Source organism: Jaculus jaculus, chromosome 10 (assembly GCF_020740685.1).
Source record: "Jaculus jaculus isolate mJacJac1 chromosome 10, mJacJac1.mat.Y.cur, whole genome shotgun sequence".
Classification (NCBI taxonomy): domain Eukaryota; kingdom Metazoa; phylum Chordata; class Mammalia; order Rodentia; family Dipodidae; genus Jaculus; species Jaculus jaculus.
In genome coordinates, this window is record NC_059111.1 from 113,160,141 (window position 1) to 113,183,045 (window position 22,905).

Genomic DNA, 22,905 nt, shown 5'->3' on the forward strand with positions numbered 1-22,905 from the left:
GTACAATTAAATGACTGTTTTGTTTCAGAAGTTACCTTATTTCTTACCTTTTTGCCAGATAACAAATCTTCTCCAAGTAAGTCATCTTCAAGTTCACTGGAAGGAGAAAGAGAAATGTCAAAGCACATCTCCCAGCATGAGCGTGAAGGCCACTTGGAAAGTCAGTGAAGGCTCAAGGGCTTGGGAACTTCCAAATGAAGTCTGTTATATTCCTTTTTCTGTATTAATAATGGGACGTTTTAAAGATAGACAAGGGTCTGTCTTTTATGTAAGGAGATGTAACAATACAGGAAGTGACTCACTAATCTTAGTTTTGCATCTTAAACTATCTTAACTTCTTTGAACCTGCTGATTAATCAGTATATAAAAATCGTAGTACCTAGAGGGCTGGAGATGACTTAGCAGCTAAGGTGCTTGTCTGCAAAGCCTAAGATAGGAGTTCTCAGGACCCATATAAGCCAGATGCACAAGTGGGCACATTCATGGCTAGAGGCCCTGGCACACCCATTTCCCCCGCCCCCATCTCTCTGCATCTTTCTTTCACTCTCAAATAAATCAATTTTTTAAAAAGTATCTAGGGCTGGAGCGATGGCTTAGCAGTTAAGCCACTTGCCTGCAAAGCCTAAGGACCCACGTTTGACTCCCTAGTACCTACATAAGCCAGATGCACAGGTGGTGCATGCATGTGAAGTGTATCTGCAGTAGCTAGAGGCCCTGGTGTGCCCATTCTCTACCTGCCTCCTCTCCCCTCCCCCAAATAAAATAATAAATAATATAAAACCATAATATAATAATGTTTTTTAAACAGTAGTATCTAAGCTTTTTATTATCTTGAAAAACTTATAATGAAATACGAAAAGGTTTTCAGAATCATTAATCAGGACGATAAAAACCAAAACCACAAGAAACCATTTCACACTCATAAAACTGGCAGAAACTAAAAAGGATCTAACAAAAAGAGTATGATTATATAACAGTAACCAAGGGAACTACCATTACGTAGTGGAAACCAGTGGGTCACCTGCCAGGCTTAAGCAACCAAAACCTGAAACATGGGCTAAAGAGATAGCTTAGCAGTTAAAGTGCTTGCCTGCGAAGCCTAAGTACCCAGGTTCAATTCCCCAGTACTGACGTTAGCCAGGATGCACATGTGTCTGAAGTTCATTTGCATTGGCTAGAGGCCCTGGCACACCATTCTCATTCCCTCTCTTCCTTCCTCCTTCCCTCCCTCCCTCCCTCTCTCTTTCTGTCTTTATCTCAAATAAATAACATATTTTAAAACTTTATTTTTAAAACTTGATGGGCCAGCCCTTTCCAAACCAAAAAGGGAGTCACAGAGTTGGGGAGACAGCTGAATAGTTACAAGTGCTTCTTGTACAAGCCTAATGACTGGAGTTCAGATGCCCAGCACCAGTGCAAAGCTCAAATCACAATGGTAGATGTGTCTGTAATCCCACTGCATATAGCAATGGGGGTGTGGAGTCTGTAGAGGCCCAAAGCTAGTGTTCCTGCATACCCATACATAGATCTCATGCAAATAACTTACATACACACAAACAATTTGGAAAGAGAAGTGTTTCAAAATAGCCTGGCATCTGGAAGTGGGGGTGGGGAGCAAGTGAAGGCCTCTGCCCTCTCCCACTTTTTATCTAACCACTTTGTACATGGGGTTTCAAGCTAGGGTGCCTGGTGAAGGGAAAGCTTTGCTGGGCTCTCCCAGCTTCTTCTCTTATAGATGGGTGAAGGCCCAAGAGGCCAACAATTCCCAAGGTAAATCAGTGAATTAAAAGGACTTGGGAGCAAGCAAGTCCCTGTGTCACCAGCCACTTACTGAAAAACAAGAACCATAGTTGGAACCTGGGGAGATTGCTGAGGGTTAAAGGCACTTGCAGCAGCATTAGATTCTGATGCATCCATTCATATACACGTGTGTGTGTGTGTGTGTGTGTGTGTGTGTGTGTGTGTGTGTGTGTGAACAACAATAGGAAAAAAAAAAAGATGGGCAAAGATGGCTACCACTTTTTTTTTGGTTTGTTGAGGTAGGGTCTCACTCGAGCCCTGGCTGACCTGGAACTCACTATATAATCAACTCAGGCTGATCTTGAACTCACAGCAATACTTCTACCTCTGCCTCCCAAGTGCTCGCATTAACAGCATGCATCGCCATGCCCAGCAGGATTATGTTCCTAACTCCAGGGAAACCAACCTCTTAGAAGCCTATGTCGTTAAAGCTCATCATACTGAAAGACATAGACTGATGGTGACCCTAGGTCAGAAGCCCACAGAGATTCCACTGCACCAACAGTCTAGCTAAGGTTGTTAAAGGGTTCTAGTTAACAAATTCTACAGTTTTGAGATTTGTCCTAGCAGTACTTTACTGTTTTTAGCAAACTGCTTTACACAATACAAGGATCTCCAGGAATACACTGATGAAGTTCTGAAAAGTGCACCTCTATATAATTTTCAATGATTATTTTAAATTCCTGGTGGGAATGTACATATGCACGCTCATGTATTTGGGTACAGCATTACTGCCACAGCACAAGTGTCAAGGTCTGAAACAGACATTCTGGAGTCGGTCCTCACCTTCTACCTATCTGAGACAGGGTCACTCACTCTTGTCGTCATTGAACTCTCTACTGATCCACGAGCTTGCAGGAAATTCTCCGTCACCTCTTCCCATCTCAATGTGTAAGGCAGGCCAGAATTACAGACGTCTGCCACAGCTCCTGGCTTTTTACTTGGGGCACAGGATATAAACTCAGGAAATCAAGCTTACAAGGCAAGTGTTTTATCCAGGAAGTCATCCCCTAGCCCTATCTAATAATTTTAGTACTAGAAACAACATAGCAGGGCTGGAGGGATGGCTGAGCAGTTCAAGAGCTCACCTGCAAACCCTAAGAACCCCGGTTCAATTCCCCAGTACACACATAAGCTAGATGCACAAGGTGGTGTGTGGGGCTAGAGTTGGTTTGCAGTGACTGAGGCCCTGGTGCACTCATTCTCCCCCCATCTCAAATAATAAATAAATATTTTAAAAAAGAAAGAACATAGCAAATCATCTAGTTCCTACACTGAAGACTTTGTGAGTTGTCTTAGGATAGCCTGCAATAAGTCTAATATCCCCATCTCACAAATAAAAACAATGACAAGACATCAAATAACCTGCCCAGGGTCACACAACCAGGACATAAGCCACGCCCTTTCACAGGCCTACAAATGACAGCCCTGAGAGCAGCATGGAGCGGTTAGGGAAGAAGCAGACTGTCTGGTAAAGGGCGTCTGCAGCCAGCCTACCAGAGACCCTGCTGTGCAAGCACCTCTTTGAATGTGAGCCCTCCTCCACACAACTGCAGGAAGTGACCCAAAAGGAGAAGTCATGCCATTTTCTCAGGGTACGCTAGCTGGGACTACAAACAAAAACTACAAAGAATGTGTAACTTTTGCTAAACCACTTGAAAATAAGAAACCAGTTTTTAACTGACCATCAAACGTCTTTACAAGAAGACTAAAGGCCAGACGTGACAGTGCATGCGATGCAGGAGGTAGAGTAGGAAGACTGCTCAGTCTGAGGCCAGCCTGGGCTACAGTGTAAGTTCCAGGTCAGCCTGGGCTACAGTGAGATCCTGCTTCAAAAACCAAATGGACAGATGCATGAACACAACCAAAGACAGCGACGGGTGCACTGGTTCCAAGTGGACTGCTCAGAAGACGGACAGCACCTGCTTGGCGGCACTCGGACTTCGCACGCTGCTTACAGGCACTCACTCTCAGTTGACTGAAGAGCCCTATCGACGACTCAACTCTGTTCTTCAAACAGGAAAAAAACTTTGAGATGGTTAATGACTTGCCCAATGTCACCTGCTAAACAACTGTGACACCAGTAGGGGAATTCAGATGGCTTGGAGTTCACATCTGCGTGGCCATGCAGGAAGCCCACAGAAACAAATGTGCTTCTCTTACTGGCATCTAGTTGGATCCTCACCGATGTTCATGTATACAAGGTTAATAAAACTATGCCAGCTGTTACCAAAGCCAACAACGACCCACTGGAAGTGACTGCCCATACCTGGTAGGTTCCAAGTGGGGGCAGCCCATGCTACCTGAGAATGCTAGAAGGTAACTGCTCCTTAACCAAACCAAACACTGCTCTGAGGAAAGAGGCTTCTTGGGTTCAACGGAAGACCTCTGTGACATTTCCTAGCACCACTGTTACAGTAAGGCACCCTTCGTTTTTAAATTGAATTCATTTTTTTAAATTTATTTTATTTCTTTCAGAGAGAGAGAGAGAGAGGAGAGAGAGAAATAATGGATGCACCAGGACCTTAGCCACCATAAATGAACTCCAGATGCATGTGCCACCTTCTACATCTGGCTTATGTGGTTCCTGAGGAATCGAACCTGGGTCCTTTGGTTTGGCAGGCAAATGTCTTAACCACTAAGCCATCTCTCCAGCCCTAAGTCACCCTTTTCAACAGATATATCTTAACAAAGATTGGAGGTAATCTATTAGGAAGCACATTTCACTTTCAGACAGAAGTGTCCTAAAAGAAGCTTCTTAGACACAGGCTATTTTCTTGTCAGCCATCTGGCTGCAGCCTTTCACAGTGCTATAACTGACAGCCTGGCCACAGCATACGGCTTCTCACATCCTCCCCACTCTAGCTCACTTAACATCCTTTCTGCCCTCTCTTGCCCTGGACTGTATTCACCAAGAACGGCTCAGCAAACTGTCCCCACCTCTGGCTTCTGGGTGCACACAGTCAATGGAAGTCCCCAGGGAAAGTAGGACAGCAGAAACAGGTCTCCTCTCCTCCATACCAAGGCAGGGCAAGGACTGTAGCCAACACAATAGCACTCCCAGAACTCTTCTGTCTTGGAAACTGCTACTCCCAGGGTCCCTGTCCTGTCAGCAGATCTACATGAAACAAGTTTTGCTTAGACCTTCTCAGTGTGCTCCTGTCTCACGGACAACACATTCACTGTCTTTCAAAACCCATAAGTGTCAGATGCTGGTTCAATAGTACCTTATTCTCTCCCAAATTTCCACAGCTACATCATCACACCAAGAGCGAGCATTTCATAACATGTGTTCCTCTAAATTTCCAAATTTCTCTATTACCAGCAGAGAGACAGGCAGCTGTCTCATGCTTAAAAAGTTCAAAAAACCCCTGGGCATAGTGGCGCATGCCTTTAATCCCAGCACTGGAGAGGCAGAAGTAGGAGGATTGCCAGGAGTTTGAGGCCACCCTGAGATGATCACATAATGATTATACATTTGTTTCTGTGGGCTACAGACCCTACCTCAAAAACACCAAAACAAACAAACAAACAAACAACAACAACAACAACAAAAAACCCAAGTGTAACATTTGGAAGGCTGAGGTAAGAGGACAGCCTAAGTTCAAGACCAGCCTGGAGGTCCAGGTCAGCTGGAACTACAGCAAGACAGGGCCTCCAGAAACAAACAGAGGTCGGAGTGGTAGTGCCCACCTTTAATCCCAATACTAGGGGGGCACAGGTGGTAGGATCCTTGAGTTAGAAGTCAGCCTCAAACTATGAAGGAGTGAGCTCCAGGTCTGCCTGGGCTCCAGTGAGACCCTACCTTGAAACAAACAAACAAGAAAAGTAAAATAAAATGGAACAACAGTGACGTGTATGTACATGTTCATATGTACAACTCTGGCCAGTGGAGGTGAAAGAAAAAAGAGCTGGTTCATAACACAACACTCAACAACTGCTTTTTTTTAAAAATTTTTTTTTTGGTTTATTTTTATTTATTTATTTGAAAGCGACAGACAAAGAGAGAGAGAGAGAGAGAATGGCACGCCAGGGCTTCCAGCCACTGCAGACGAATTCCAGATGTGTGCGCCCCCTTGTGCATCTGGCTAATGTGGGTCCTGGGGAATCGAGCCTCGACCCAGGGTCCTTACGCTTCACAGGCAAGCGCTTAACCACTAAGCCATCTCTCCAGCCCAACACTCAACAACTACTAACCACACCGCGGATAAGCCTGTCTCCCATGACCACAACCAAATCCAATCACAATAGGGAACCAGAAAACTGCCTGAGCTATCAGGTCATACAGACTCATGAGTGAACCAGGATAAATTCCAACTGAAAGAAGACTGGGGCAGCCTGACCATCCATGATAGTAGCTACGATGCATTCAACACAATTGGCACTTAAATCTTTAATTAGAAAATAATTCTAAAATAAAACTCAACCCTAAAAGTTGTCAAGGCTTACTAATTAGTTTGAAAATAGATAAATCAAAAAGAAAGGATCAATTACCTGTTTTTCCTGTCTCATCTGTACCATGGGAGAACCTACTACTTGATAAAAATATCACAAATAACAGAAGGACTGTGGCTCCTGATGCAGCATCAGGACACCATGAGAGGCTCCGTGCCTTTATGGCTCCTTTCAGTGTGACCACACCTGAAGAGTACACGGGTTAAGAGCACAACTTACCTCAGAGTGTATAACCAGCCAAGCAAAAACTCAGGAGCTAAAATGCTTTGGTTATGTTAAGTGGTCCCCAAAGGCCCATCCATGCATTAAAGATCTGGAACGGAAGGTGGTAGAACTCTTATGAGATAGATCTGGTGAACGGTCTTTAGTTCCCTGGGAGGTTGCCAGCCAGGGGAAGGTGTCCCTTGCCTGAGGTGAACAATCCTACGTGGTCATGTGCTCGCACCCTGATGTGCCACATTCTCAGCAACTGAGCCTCACATCTAAGAACCAGAACTTCCACATCTGTGAGCCAAAATACACCATTCTAGGTTAATAGCATCAACTGTTCCATTGTAGTAAAAGAAAGCTAATGAGGGGAAGGGGTATGAACCTACAATGAAACAACACTTAAAATACTTAACCATCAATCATAACATACGGGCCTTATCTGCACCCAGTTCAAACCACAGAAAGTAGACATGTATCTCTACTGCATGAGCACACATGTAAATGATAGAATGAAGAAATCATGAATATCATTAAGACATTAATAACTTGGAATTTTTCTTAAATAACTCCACTGTGGCTACATTTGTCAATCCTTTGTACTTTAAAAAGCTTCGGAGGCTGGGCATGGTGGAGCACGCCTTTAACCCCAGCACTCAGGAGGCAGAGGTAGAAGAATCATGTGAGTTTGAGGCCACCCTGAGACTACATAGTGAATTCCAGATCAGCCTGGGCTAGAATGAAACCCTACCTCATTTAAAAAAAAAAAAGATTCTGAAATAATTCCATGTGAAAATACATCTGAAGGGGGTTCAGGTAGTACAAATAAAACAAGAATGAACGTAAATAACTGCTGAGGTTGGATGATAGTACGCTGGGTTCACTATGCTCTTTTCACATATGCTTGAAATTGTAAGTTAAAAATTCAGGAGTTTAATCAATCATTGTCCAACTATAAAAAAATTAGCTTGGCCAGGAACATACAGGACTACCCAGAATGCACAATCGAGAAGAACTTCTGAAGAATTAAGAGCAGAAACCAGGGTGGGGAAGGCAGGTGGTAAGCGCCTGCCTAGCATGAAGCCTTGGTGTTTAATCAAAGCACAGATAAAACCCAGTGTGCTGGTGCATGCCTATAATCCCAGCACTCAGGAGTCAGAGGCAGGAAGAGAAGTTCAAGGTAATCCTCAGCTACAGAGGGAGTTCTAGACCAGTCTGGGTTAGATGAGATCCTGCCATGCATGCCATGCACACCATGCACGTGCACGTGGCACACGAGGAAGAGGAAAGCAGGAGAACATAGTCTGCCTTCTTACCACCACACAGACCTCTTAAGTGAAGCACTGAAGGAGGCCACAGCATTAGCTTCACAGCATTCTTTTGTAATTTTAGAGAACAAGAGACAGAAACAGAGTCAGAGAGAAAGAGAACTGGCGTGCCAGGGCCTCAGCCACAGCAATCGAACTCTAGACAGCTGCGCCACCTGGTGGGCATGTGCGAACTTGCCCTTGCCTCCCCTTTGGCTTCAAGTAACAACTTGACTTAAGATACATACCTAAATCCAGTCACAGCAGACATCAATAAACATAGACTCAGATTATCTCCAGTAAATAGTCTATACTCTTCAAAGCCAGTCAGAAGTCAGGATGTTTCCACATTAAGAAGTAAAGGAACAGGGCTGGAGAGATGGCTTAGTGCTTAAAGCACTTGCTTGTAAAGCCTAAGGACCCAGGTTGGATTTCCCAGTAGCGGTACATGTGTCTGGAGTTTATTTGCAGTGGCGAGGGGCCCTGGTGTGTCTACTCTCTCTGTCTGCCTCATTTTCTAAGAAAGAAATACAGGTATAAAAATGACATGTGGGCTGGAGAGATGGCTTAGCGGTTAAGTACTTGCCTGTGAAGCCTAAGGACCCTGGTTCAAGACTCGATTCCCAGGACCCACGTTACCCAGATGCACAAGGGGGTGCATGCATCTGGAGTTCGTTTGCAGTGGCTAGAAGCCCTGGCGCGCCCATTCTCTCTCTCTCTCTGTCTGTTTCTCTCTCTGTCTGTCACTCTCAAATAAATAAATAAAAATTAAAAACAAAAAAAAATTAAAAATGACATGTATAATCCTGAAATAAATGTTGGTAGAACACAACATGTTTTTTTCTTCTTTTTGCCTATAGAAGATATTACTAGAAAAACTGACAAAATTTGGATAATCACTGTAGATTAAAAACAGAATTAAGGGGGCTGGAGAGATGGCTTAGTGCTTAAGGCACTTGCCTGTGAAGCCCAAGGACCCCCTTTCAATTCTCTAGATCCCATGTAAGCCAGATGCACAAAGGTGAGGCAAGATCAGGATCACACAAACCCACAAGGTGGCACAAGTGTCTGGTATTCAATTGTAGTGGCTAAAGGCCCTGGTACACCCCTTCTTTCTCTTCCTATCTGCCTTTTTCTCTCTCAAATAAATAACTAAAATATTTAAGAAAAAATAGAATTAAGGGCTGGAGAGATGGCTCAGCACTTAACGCTCTGGCCTGCAAAGCCTACCAACCCGAGTTTGATTTCACATTACCCACGTAAAGCCAGATGCACAAAGTGGCACATGCATCTGGAATTCATCTGCAGTGCCTAGAGGCCCTCACATGCCTATTCTGTCTGTCTTCTGTCTTTTACTGCTTATAAATAAATAAATGAAAACTTAACATAGAAGCCTTTAAAAACAAAATTAAGCCAAATTAAAAACAGAATTACACCTTTGTTCCTAGCACTTGGAAGGCTGAGGCATGAGGATCGCTGTGTGTCCCAAGCCAGCCTGAGAGTACACAGTGAATTCCAGGTAGGCCTGGGCTACAGAGAGACTTTACCTCAAAAACAAACAAACAAACAAAAAGACATATAATTTTTTTAATTGTGTGAGCATGTGGTATATATATGGCTGTGTGCCCTTGTGGGGTGCCCCATGAGCTCATCTGCTAAGGCCAGTGCAGGATACAACACTCTTCCACCCACTCTTATTGAGCAGGAGTCTCTTGCTGATACCACAGCTTGCTGTTTTCCCTGAGGCCAGGTAATTCCCTAGTCTGGGGTTATAGGCACTCGTGGCCACATCCAGCTGTTTACCTGGGAACTAGGAATTTGAACTCTGGTGATTTCAGGGCCCCTCAGGGCCTTGTGCTTATGCAGAAAGCACACTTAGCCGTCTCTCTAGCTGGCATAACATGGTTCTTAAACTTGGTCATTTTGAAAATCTCCACCCTTGGGAAACACACTGCTGCAATCAGGAGGTACCATGTTCATGGGCCAAAGGGAAGGGAGTTGCAACCGCGCACTTCTGTGCACAGACCATGCGCATGACAGAACTGCAGCCTGGAAGACTGAGCCCAAGTCAGCTTTGCAACATTCTTGTAAATCTGAAAAAGACTTCCAAGTAATTTTGTTTTTGTTTTAGTTTAAAGTAGTAAAATAAAATCAACTAAGAGAAAAAATATAAATTAGACTGCATTACTGGGAAAATCCATTTAAAATTTTATTTTTATTTTATTATTTTTCATACTTTATTTGAGAGAGGAGGGGCAGAGAGAGACAGAGAGAATGGACATGCCAGGGCCTCTAGCCACAGCAAATAAAACTCCAGAACCATGTGCCACTTTGCGAAGCTGTGCAATGGAGAATCGAACCTTGGTCCTCTGGCTTTGTAGGCAAATACCTTAACCACTAAGCCATCTATTTCTTCAGGATATATACATTTATTTATTTATTTATTTATTTGGGGGCGGGTTAAGGTAGGTTCTCACTATAGCCCCAGCTGATCTAGAATTTACTAAGAAGTCTCAGGCTGGCCTTGAACTCACAATGATCCTCCTCCTGAGTGCTGGGATTCAAGGTATGCACCACCACACCCTGCAGAAAGAGAGAGAACGGCATGCCAAGGCCTCTAGCCTCTGCTAATGAACACCAGATGTGTGTCTATGAGGGGACTGGGGAATCAAACTTAGGTCATTAGGCCTTGCAGGCAAGTACCTTAAACACTGAGCCATCTCTCCAGCCCTCAAAGATTACTTTTAGAATACGTGACACAGACTTAAGGGGAATTACCTCCAAGAAAAAAGAAAATTCCAGAAAGTATAAAACACTGTAGACAATCCAAAAGAGTAATGAATGGGGGGGGGGGGACAACAAAAAAAAGATGAAGAGGAGGATCAAGTGATGAATAAACTATTAACAAAGTCAAGTATTTTGTTGGTCAGACTTTCAGACAAAAAGAGCCTTGGTGCCTTCTGAATTAAGGTTTCTTTTACAGGGAAGTCTTAGTTCTAAGTGTTGTTTATGTATTTTTTAAATATTTTATTCATTTATTTATTTATTTAAAAGAGAGATAGAAAGAGGCAGAGAGAGTGGACATGACAGGGCCTCTAGCCACTGCAAAATCAACTCCAGACGTATGCGCCACCTTGTGCATCTGGGTTCTTTAGCTTTGCTGGCAAGCACCTTAACCACTAAATCATCTCTCCAGCCCTATTTTGTTTTTTCAAGGTAGGATCTCACTAGCCCAGGCTGACCTGGAACTCACTCTGCAATCCCAAACTGGCCTCAAATTCAGATATCCCCCTACCTCATGCCCTGCCTATGGTTGGTTTCTGTTGTTTGTTGACTTTTGAACTTCTAATCTTCCAGCCTCCAGCTCCCAAATGCTGAAATTAGACAGGCATGCGTCACCATACTGGTTTATGCAGTGCTGGGAAGTGAGCTCAGGGCTTCTTGTATGCTAGGAAAGGACTCTAACCACTGAGTTACATGCATGCATGGAATTAAAGATGTGTCTACTTGACTGGACTAAGGAACTAATGGGAAAACACTACTTCAATGAACATCACGGAGGGTACACCAGGAAAAGATTAGCAATAGAAAGCAAGCGCCTTTAACCACTGAGACATCTTCCCAGCCAAGATTAGCATTTAAATCACTAGACTGAGTCAAGTCAGACTGCCTGCCTTACAATGTGGACAAATCCACATTGAGCTGAAACCCAATAAAAACCTGCAATGCTCCTGGGCCTAAGATACTACTGGTTCCCAGCTCTCCAACTGTGGAACTTGGACTGAACTATACCACTCACTAGCTTTCCTGTGTCTCTGTCTTAGCAAATAGCACCCTGAGTTCTCATCATATGATCCAATCCTTCATTATAAATCACTTTCATATCCCACCATCTTTTTATATATATTTTCATTCATTTATTTGCAAGCAGAGAAATTAAAGGGAGTACAGGGCCTCTTGCCACTGCAAACTAATGTCCAAATGAAAGAGCCACTTGTGCATCTGGCTTTACGTGGGTATAGGAGAATCAGTCCAGGGCCAGCAGGTACCTTAAAATGCTGGGCCATTTCCCCAGACTAGGGTGCAGTGGACTCTGTAAAGCTTCCAGTCTCCTTGATGTTGATTGTTCTTCAGTGACTCATCCACATGTTAGGATTGTCTGGGAACAGTGAGCTGGTAGGAGTACAGAGTCCACTGCACCCTAGTCTGTAAAACTTTGGGGCATCACTGTTTTCAAACATCAATCAGGGATTCTTCTCACTGCAGTGAATTTCCCTTCTTGTTCAAATCTATTTCCTTTCATTAGTCAACATTCTGGCTTGGACTCCAAAGCAATTTCTGCATTTTTCAACAAAGCGTTTAAGAAACTTACACAGAGCAGGGAATGGTGGCACACACCTTTAATCCCATCCCTCAGGAGACAGGTAGGTGGATCACCAAGAGTTGGGAGGCCAGCCTGAGACTACAAGAGTGAATTCCAGGTCAAGCTGAGCTCGAGCGAGTCCCTACCTTGAAAATCCAAAAAGCAGAAGAAAGAAGCTTGTACAGGACTGTCGTCGTGCTCAGCCTCCCCACCAGCCAAGCCCACTTGTGCCACAACCACCCCATCTCACGCCCAGAGGAGCCTGCCAAAGGCTCCCACCACCCTGCACTGGCACCTGTCACTACCGTGACTGCGCTGTACTGTGAGCACATTACTGAACAAGCCCTTTTATCTTCACAAGTGGGAAAACTCGAGTTAAAATCAGTACGTACTAGAATGGCAGAATTCCCCGTACAAGATCGGCCAGGGCCTCCAGCACCAGTGCTCCAGCCCAGCACTACTCCAATCTAAGGCTCGTGTTTACACAGATGCACACAGACAGGGGCCCACGGTGCCTCCTTTTACCACGAGAGCCCAGCAGGAAGGCTTGCTCAAACAGGGGGTGGGGGTAGCACGCAGGTTTTGGTTAAAATCTCTTCACAACCAGGTGATGGAGCACAGATGCCAGTGTGGATTCTGGGGAGGCCCACGTATCCATGTACCTGTCCCAGTCTTCGTCGGCTGCTCTCCTCCTCCAGGAACGCTCTGCTCCAGGCTTGTCGAACTGGTCAAAGTCATCATCTGTGCAGAAGAATCCACTCAAGTCAGCCCAATGAAGACAGACCCACAGCAAGACACCAACCACCAAAGCAACTTCCTTAAGGATTTCTAGCCAGGCACTTCAAGGTAGAACTGGACAGTTTTAAACAAAAAAAAAAATTTTAAATAGAATGCTCTAAGAAAAATTACTGAATACTGCTCATCATGAAAAACCACTATCAGAACAAGTTTTTCACTATATCTTTAGTATATGCCTCCTTAATAAAATTATAGCTTCTGAGTAAATACTTTTTGCTGCTTGAAGGAAATGCACATTTCTTTAAAGTTAGACACTATAATTGATTTTTTTATATTGCATTTTTACAGGTTAGTCACAGAAAGCAAAGACTATAAAGTAAATAATGAGGCCCTTCCAAAGTAAAAAGAAATGTCCTCTGGTCTGTAAGAAAGAATCTGTTTTTGTTTTCCCCCTTCTCTCTTTCTGCCTAAAGGAACTGGCCAGAAATGAGAGACTGGTACTGCCTCATCTCTTTTCTACAAGAGTTCCCACTTTCCTGGAGAGACAATTCAGAGAGAAGGTCCCTTCCTTTACTGAAAGCCTGGCAGCGCTTAGAAAACTGGAGCTAGGGCTAGACTAGCCAGTGCAGCGCCATCCAGTAAACCCCCACAAAAGACCCCAATATGGATTTCTAATGGGTGTTCCCATTTTTGAAAACCCCCTCCTACCTCCTAGCTGGAGCACTATTTTACTTCCTTCTCTTAAGTTTATAAGCTCTCTTTGTAATCTCTATAATAAAATCTGTCTAAACTTAACCCTAATGATTTCATGACCATCATTCACTAAAATTCTTAAGACAAGAACCCAGAGGCTACTGACTCAATGGAAGTTCTGTGTGACCATGACAGTCCTGCACCCTAACTGCTGAGTTACTACTGCACACCCACCAACTGAGAAAGACTCCATGGCTCTCAAAGATTCCCCCAATTCCTACATCAAGAATACAGAGAAGTGGGCTGGACAGATGGCTTAGCAGTCAAGGCACTTGCCTAAGAACCCTAAAGACCCATGTTCAACTCTCCAGGTCCCATGTAAGCCAGACGCACAAGGTGATGCAAGCACACAAAGTGGCACACACGTCTGGAGTTCAACTGCAGTGGCTGGAGGCCCTGGTACACCAATTCTCTCCCATAAAAAAAATTACAGAGCCAGGTGTGGTGGCATACATATTTAATCTCAGCACTCGGGGGCAGAGGTAGAAGGATCACTATAGTTTGAGGCCACAATGAGACTACAAAGTAAATTCCAGGTCAGCCTGGGCTAGTGTGAAACCCTACCTCTAAAAACCAAAAATAAAAAATAAAAAAATTACAAAAAAATAGAGAGAAGGGATAAGCAACAGACATATAACACAAGGTACACACAGTTTTCTACTAGATATATATATTATTTTTTTAAGAGAGAGAGAGAGAATATATTGGCACACCAGTGCCTCAGTCACTGCAATTGAACTTGAGCTTATGCCACCTAGTGGGCATACGCAACCTTGTGCTTGCCTCACCTTTGTACATCTATATGGCTAACATGGGATCTGGAGAGTCGAACATGGGTCCTTAGCCTTAGCAGGCAAGAGCCTTAACCACTAAGCCATCTCTCCAGCCCACATATTCTTTTTAAAAAATGAAAACATGTAAAATTCATCATGAAATTTTAGCCATGTCTGGCCCAGGATAGCCAGCATGTAGTCAATACAAAAGTATTAACAGAGAGTTTTATTAAGTGCACATTCTATACACACAGCCAAGCTCAGAGCTCAACGTGGCAAATGGCCACTGAAGGACAGTTCAGAAAGGGCAGGATGAGTGAAGCCCTTCAGAGAACCTCACTTTCTTTTTTGTATTGTGAAGCTATTATCTATCTCATAAATTTGCTGGAAGATGAGGTGTGACACTACATATTAAAACCAGGAACTCATCAATGAGGTACCTGATATCAAGAGTTAAATTTTTCATCTTGGACCTACTTCTGAACAAGCCTGCAGAGGCAGCAGCGGACCCCTGTCCTAAGTCCACCAGGGCAGACACATTAGGCAAACACCTCTACAACCTCAGGCACTTTGTTCTAGTGGGGGCAGAAACTAAGCACTAAGGTTCCAACAAAGCAGTCATCAGCTCTCAACGAGACGGGACTACAGGGTACAGGGAACTTAACTACACACAATGCGAACCTGTGGATGGTGCCTGTGGGAGGCGGGTTCTTCCCCGCACATCGATGTGCCAGTCCAGAGCAGAGGAGGAGCTTACCAAGACGAACAGGGCATGTTCTCTTTCTCATGGTAACTTGACAGTGTGCTGTGACCTCAGTGATTCCCTGTTTCGCCTCCTTGGAATTCTCTAGGCTAAAGTAAAAATCCAGACAGTCTTTGTGGAATCTTTAAGGATATACTACCTCGGGAAGCAAGCACATCCAGCAAATAGGCCGGGAAAGAGAAGGTTCAAAGGAGAGCATGAGAGTCACAGCACGCGGGAGTCTAGAGCACCCTGAAGCACTTCAGCTACAGCCAGTCAAGTTCTTCATTCTCAGGAGGGCCCAGGTTTTTAAGACATCTGTCAGATCACTGGCTGAGCACTAACATGACAGAATGGAGACTTCAGTGAGTAACCACACACAAGGAGCAGTCCGTGAAACTAGTTTTAAGTTACTTAAGGATGGAGAGATGGCTCAGCAGTTATGTTGCTTGCCTGCAAACCCTAACGACTGGGGTTAGATTCCCCAGTAAAAGGCAGATGTCCAAAGTGGCACATGCATCTGAAGTTCATTTGCACTGGCAAGAGACCCTAGCATGTCCATTATCTCTCTGTGTCTGAGTGCAAAAAAGTAAAGAAAAAATGTTTTAAAGTTAAACACCAGACATTTCATAAGTAACAGGGTCAAACTTCCAAAATCATGACAATCAAAATGACCAGTTTTTGGTTCCAAACTGAGGTACATAGAAAGACATTTGAAGTAATGAACCTATCCAGTATGAGTTAAAGAGGAGGAAGAAAAAAAAAAAAAAAGGCCCAGGCAACATCTCAGACAGCATCAAAGCAGCGCTGCAGATGCCAAAGTGACAATCCACAGAAACGCTGGGCCAAAGCCTCCAGATTCCTTAGAGGGTGAAGCTCAATCAGACCCAAGCAGACCAAACCGACCCTCCATCCACACATCAGACCAAACAGATCCTCCATCCACACATCAGAACAAACTGACCCTCCATCCACATGTCAGAAAGCCAAAGTGGCCGGGCATGGTGGTGCACACCTTTAATCCCAGCACTCAGAAGGCAGAGGTAGGTGGAACACTGTGAATTCGAGGCCACCCTGAGACTTCATAATGTCAGTCTGGACTAGAGTGAGACCCTGCTTTAAAAACCAAAAGAAAATGAAAAAAAAAAAAAAAAAGCCAGGGCTGGAGAGATGGCTTAGCAATTAAGACATGCATCTGGAACTCATTTGCAGTGGCTAGAGACCCTGGTGTGCTCATTTTCTCCCTCCCTCCCCCGCTCCCTCTCTCTCACACCCATAAATAAAACAGTAAAAATTAAAAATTAAAAAAAAAGGCATGGTGTGGTTGGTGGCTCATCCCTTTAATCCCAGCACTTGGGAGGCAGAGGTGGTAGGAGGATCACCAGGTGTTCGAGGCCACCCTGAGACTACATAGTGAATTCTAGGTCAGCCTGCACTAGAGTGACACCTTACCTCCAAAAACCAAAACAAACAAACAAGCAAAAGCTAGGTGGCTCATCCCTTTAATCCCAGCACTCAGGACACTGACAGAAGCGGATCTGTCTGAGCTGAAGGCCAGCCAGTTTGAGAACCCACATCAAAACCTCAAAGCTGGGGCTAGAGGGATGGCTTAGCAGCTAAGGCACTTGTCTGCAAAGCCAAAGGACCCCCAGGTTTGGTTCCCCAGGACCCACGTAAGCCAGATGCACAAGATAGTGCGTGTGTCTGGAGTTTGTTTGCAGTCGGTGGCTGGAGGTCATGGCACGCCCATTCTCTCCATCTGCTTCTCTGTCTCTCTTTCTCTTCAATAAATAAATAAATAAAATATTTTTAAAAAAAACAAAGTTGGTCTCTCTCTAAAAAATAAATAAAAATTTTTAAAAACAAAAGTTGGGAGCTGGAGAGATGGCTTAGCAGTTAAGGCACTTGCCTGGGTATCTCACATGCACAAAGGTGAGGCAAGAGCAAGGTCCTGCATGCCCACTAGGTGGCGCAAGCATCTGGAGTCCAACTGCAAAGGTTGAGTCCTGGCAGGACTTGCTCTTGGGCACTGGTGCTCCCAACCACAGCGCGTGGAGGTCCACGCCTTTAATCCCAGCACTCAGGAGGCAGAGGCAGGAGGATTGCTGTGAGTTCGAGGTCACCCTGAGACTCCATAGTGAATTCTGGGTCAGCCTGGGCTAGAGTGACAGCCTACCTCGGAAAAAAAAAAAAAAAAAAGATAAAACCAACGTTGGACTGAAGAGATGGTTTAGCCATTAAGGCTCTTACCTACAAAGCCAACGGACCCAGGTTAGACTGCCCAGGATCCATGTAAGTTAGATGCACAAAGTGACTTGTGTGTCTGGAGCTCATTTGCAGTGGCTAGATGCCCTGGCATGGCCTCATTCTCTTTCTCTCTGATGCAAGCATCTAGAGTTCGTTTGCAGCGTTAAGAGGCCCTGGTGTGCCCATATTCACACTCGCGTGAGTGTGCGCACGCTGTGTCTGTCTGTCTCTCGCGCGCGCACATGGGTGCACGCACGTGCTCGCTCATTCTTTCTCTAATAAATAAAAATAAAATATTAAAAAGAAAACCAAAAACACAAGCTAGCTTGCAGAGCCTGCAACCCCAGGGTTCAATTTACAATACCACATAAAGCCAAACGCAAAAAGTGGTGCATGTGTCCTGAGTTCATTTGCAAAGGCAAGACGTGGGGTGTGGGCACACTGTCTTTCACTCTCTTTTTCCTCACACATAAATGAATATAAAAACAAAGACTGAAGCCAAAACTGATCTTGAAATCATGGAGAGAAGGGACTCACAATACAATGGCTCCCCAAATAAAGTCCATTTCTTTTTGTTTGTTTGTTTGGTCGGTTGGTTGGTTTATAAGTTAGGGTATTGCTCTAGGCCAGGCTGACCTGGAATTCAATATGGAGTGTTAGAGTGGCCTTGAACTCACAGTGATCCTCCTACCTCTGCCTCCCGAGTGCTGGGATTAAAGGCGTGCACCACAATGCCTGGCTTAAAGACCATATATAATCAGAAACCATGAAGGCCAAAATGGATAAAATATTTAACATTTTTGAAAGAAAAAACTGTTAGCCAAAAATTCTCCATCTAACAAACTATCCTTCAAAAGTCATGCTCCCAATATAACCAGCCAAGGAACTGTCATAGAGCTTCCTCAGTAACAGGAGTCTAGAGCGGGACATGGTAGAGGTAGAGGGAGAGGTAGGGGGACCATCGCAAGCTCAAGATCACCCTGAGACTACACTATGAATTCCAGGTCAGCCTGGGCTAGAGCGAGACCCTATCTCAAAAAAAAGGAGGGAAGGAGGGAAGGAGGGAGGGAGGAAGGGAGGGAGAGAGGCCAGGAGGCCGGCCACTAAAACTTGTTCTAACAATTTCAAAAGGCAAGCATACTTACTGTATGCTGACAGGTTACAACAGACACCAAGGGTATATAGCTCAGTCAGTCAAGTGCTTGCCTTGCAAGCAGGACTGAACCCAAAGCAGTCGCTGGGGAGATGGACTGGTGCTCACTAGCCACCTAATCTAGCCTCCCTGGCCAGTTCACAGCTGTCTTAAAAGAAATTAAGAGGTCAGTACCGGAAGAACGACGACACCTGAGGCTGGCCTGTGGCCTCCACATGCGAGCACACACAGGTGAAACAACACGACTCGATTCCACTTGACCTTCCATGCTGGCAGCACTGAACTTCCCTGGACTACTTCCTCTCATCTAGCCTGTCATTAGTTTATTCTTGCTTTAATGTTTTACAAGCTTGAGCTGGAGAGATGGCTTAGCAGATAAGGTGCTTGCCTGCAAAACTTTAGGACCCAGGTTCAATTCCCCAGAACCCACATAAGCCAGATGCAGAAGGTGGCACATGTGCCTGGAGTTAATTTGCACTAGCTGGAGGACCTGGCATGCCCATTATCTATTTCTTCCTCTTTCTCTCTCTCTAATAAATAAAATATCTTAAAAATTTTTTCAAGCCTGAGATCTGTTTTTAAAATACACAAATGTGGAGGTGGTGACAAAAATAAGATAGTGCCATCTTATGATGGTTCCATTTAGAATTTTTTGACTTTAAGATTGTGCAAAAGTGATACATTCATTCATTGGAAACCAAATTCCAATCATCTCTCAAGTTTTCTATGTGTAGTTTAATATTCTTTCTCTGCTCAATTTTGGGCCATTTGTAGGCCAGACTATAACTCAGATGCATCAAATGCATTTATGACCCATGACATGTTATACTTGAAGGGGGGTTTACAGGTCAAAGATAAGACAAAATGTTGATAAATGCTGACACTAAGTAATGGGTATATGAGTTTATTCTATTATTGGGTATATCTGAAAAAAAATCCAAAAAGATAAAAGTATTTTTCTTCATTAAGATTCATCTAGGAAACAAAACTTGACTAAGACTCATTTCAAAGGCTACAGAGATGACTTAGTGGCTAAAGGCACTTGCCTGCAAAGCCTAACAGAGCAGTTTCAATCCCACCCAAGTAAAGCTGGTGCACAAAGAGGCACATGAGCCTGAAGTTTCTTTGCAATGACAGGAGGCCCTAGAGTGCTCACACTCTTTCTCTCAAATAAAAATATTTTTAAATGTTTTTAAGAAAAAAAAAAAAAACATTTCCACATCTACAAAATCAGACTACTGAAGGCCCAAGAATACTGTTGTAAATTATGACATATTTTTTACCCACTCCTAAAGCACTCATGACCTATTTTATAAACTATTAATAATAATTAGGTTAGATGGTTTTGTTAAAAAAAAAAATAGGGCTGGAGGGATGGCTTAGTGGTTAAGGTGCTTGCCTGTGAAGCCAAACGACCCAGGTTTGATTCCGTAGGACCCATGTAAGCCAGATGTACAAAGTGGCACATGCACCTGAAGTTTGTCTGCAGTGGCTGGAGGCCCTGGCATGCCCATTCACACATTCTCTAGCTCTCTCACACTCAATAAATAAATAGAAATAAATGTTTTAATATTTTTATTTGCAAAGAGAAAATGAAAGAGTAGAAATGGGCGCACCAGGGCCTCTTGCCATTGCAATTCCAGATGCTTGTGCCACTTTGTGCATCTACCTTTAAGTAGGTTCTGCAGAATAGAACACTGGCTGTCAGGCTTTACTAGCAAATGCCTTTAGCCACTGAGCCATCTCTGCAGCCAGAGGATTTGCTTTTGCTAATAAGATTTAAGTGCTTTGGTGTGTTTTTGCATTCTACAACACAAGACTAGAAGACCTGGTTTCTCCTGTGCATATCCTGCATCTCTCCATGTTTCCAGCCTCCACTATGAAACCAGCGGCTCCTCACTTCACTTCAGGCCTGCTGATCCATCTTCTAGCCTTTGACTTCAGTAGCAAACCTCTGAGCATTGTTTTCTGAAGGAACAGATGCTTTCCTCTCAGGGCCGAAGCAAACACGACTCTGCAACTAGCTGCGCTTTGTGTCATCTATTTTAGCCACCAAGAGAGTCCATTTCTTTCTAGTTACTTACATTCTCAATAATTAAGATCCTTTTGTTAATAAACATTAAATATCTTGTGCATGAGGCCAGTGATTTTTTAAATGAAAAACTTGGGACAGTTAATGAATTATGCAATTAATTTAGGTCACAATCAGCATTTTGTATCTTTTAAAAAAATACTTTATAGAGTCAGGCATGGTGATGCATGCCATTAATCCCAGCACTGAGGAGGCAGAATTGAGTTTGAAGCCATCCTGAGACTGCTTAGTGAAGTCCACGTCAGCCTGGGCTAACATGAGTCTCTACCTCAAAAAACAAAACAAAAACAAAAATATTTTATAGGGCTGGAGAGATGGCTTGGCAGGTAAGGCACTTGCTTGCAAAGTTTAAGGACCCAGGTTCAACTCTCCAGGTCCCATGTAAGCCAGACACACAAAGTGATGCAAGCACACAAGGTGGCACATGTGCATAAGGTGGCACACGTGTCTGGAGTTCAATTGCACTGGCGGGAGGCCCTGGCACACCAATTCACTCTCTTGCACACACGCATTAAAAAAAAAAGGCCAGTCTGTTGGGCTTGCCTCAAAAAAATATATTTTACGTATTTATTTGAAGGAGGGGCAGACAGAGTAGAGAGAATAGACACATCAGGGCCTTCAGCCACTGTGAGCGATCTCCAGTCGCATGTGCCACCTTGTGCAGCTGGCTTAGATGGATAATGGGGAATCAAACATGGATCCTTAGGCTTCACAGGCAAGCGCCTTAATTGCTAAACCATCTCTCCAGGCAACTTTGTTTCTTTTTGAAACACTGCAGAACTCACAATCCTCCTGCCTCTACTTCCAAATGCTGAGGAAACAGGCTGTATCCAGCTATAAAACCAGCACTTTAATGCAACGAAACAGAAAACGTCAAGAATACATGGCACCAGTATTGTCTATGAAATTCTTTATGTGTACAATAAATCACAATGTCAGTATTACCATGAGCTGTAATTTTAAAGACTGAAAGCCACTATGCTAGGCAGTATGTCAAACAAGCAATCTACAGATGTAAAACAAGTACTAACAAAAAATGTAAAATTTTCCAATTTAACAATTTAGTCAAACACAGATAAACAATACAAACTGTTGGAAAAAACTTAGAATACTTGTATGACTTTTTAATGCATTTCAAAAAAATTTTATTCTTCATCCAACCCTTTGTCAAATATCTGACAAGCACTTCATGTGCTAGGAACTTGGGATGAATGACAATACATACGGAGCATTCCTGCCTTCTTGGGGCTTCCTGGCTACAACTCTATAAAGAAAATTACAGTTGAGGTAAATCCTCCGAAGAAAGTAAGCAAGGTGCTAAGTGAAGAGGAAGAACTTGGACAGAAAACAAACTTCAGACACTAATTGTCCAGAAAGGTGACAGGAGCCTGCTCAATCAGGATGCCTCTAGAGGACAGACACCTCAGAGCACATGTGGAGGAAGCAGCTAGTGAACGGGCTGACTACAGGAATGGAGTACATGCTAGTGAGGCGCCAGGAACAAAATTACACAAAACCTAGAAACCTTGGCAGAGTGTGCTCTTCATCTAAGAGAAATGGGGGAAAGCTGGCACATGTAGGGGGAATACTATAAAACCTCAAAGTAAAGCCTACCTAGCCCTCTAAATCTGCATTCCTCAAACCATGACCTGAAAACCGCCACAAAAATCTTGTTTATGTGAATTATATTCACTACTAAGATTTACTCCTTAGAAATTAAACATGAGATCCCATCAGTCACCTGCAAATGTCATCCCCACCGTGGAGCGCCTGAAAGACTCAACTAGAGGTAGTCAAAGACTAGCATAAAATGAAAATGCAAATAAGATTTTCACCTTATTTTTTTGAGAGGAGGGGGAAAGGGTTTCAAGGTAGGGTCTTGCTCTACCCCAGGCTGACCTGGAATTCACTATGAAGTCTCAGAAAGTCCTCGAATTCCTGGCAACACTACCTCTGCCTCCCAAGTGCTGGGATTAAAGGCGTGCGCCACCACACCTGGCAAGATCTTCATCTTTTAACTAAAAAAAAAAAAGGTTCCCAAGTGACACTGAGAATCCCACATAAAGCATATCACTTTGATCCCCTCTAAAGTAACCACCCACATAAGGCAGGTAAATCATCTCAAAACCTTAGCTAGAAAGCCTCAGATCTGGAATACCAAAATTCATCTACTTAAATTGACAGCAAAAGATACCAAATCACATTTCCAGAAAGACATTCTTGCAGTTGTCTCTGTAGTTTTGTGCTTACAATTTGTCATACAAACGTTTTAATG

The 22,905-nt window shown here is 43.8% G+C and overlaps 1 protein-coding gene across 3 annotated transcripts in view; it reads right to left on the reverse strand.

Annotated features, from left to right (window-relative positions):
* The window catches only part of Rbm33 (RNA binding motif protein 33), a 101,787-nt gene that overhangs the window by 77,651 nt on the left and 1,231 nt on the right, over positions 1-22,905 (reverse strand). For all 3 annotated transcript variants that reach the window (XM_045160118.1, XM_045160117.1, XM_045160116.1), the window contains exons 2-3: positions 12,795-12,873; positions 48-96 (exon numbers count right to left, since the gene is read on the reverse strand). In XM_045160118.1, coding sequence (XP_045016053.1) covers positions 48-96; positions 12,795-12,873 — 128 coding nt within the window. The remainder of the gene's footprint in view (positions 1-47; positions 97-12,794; positions 12,874-22,905) is intronic.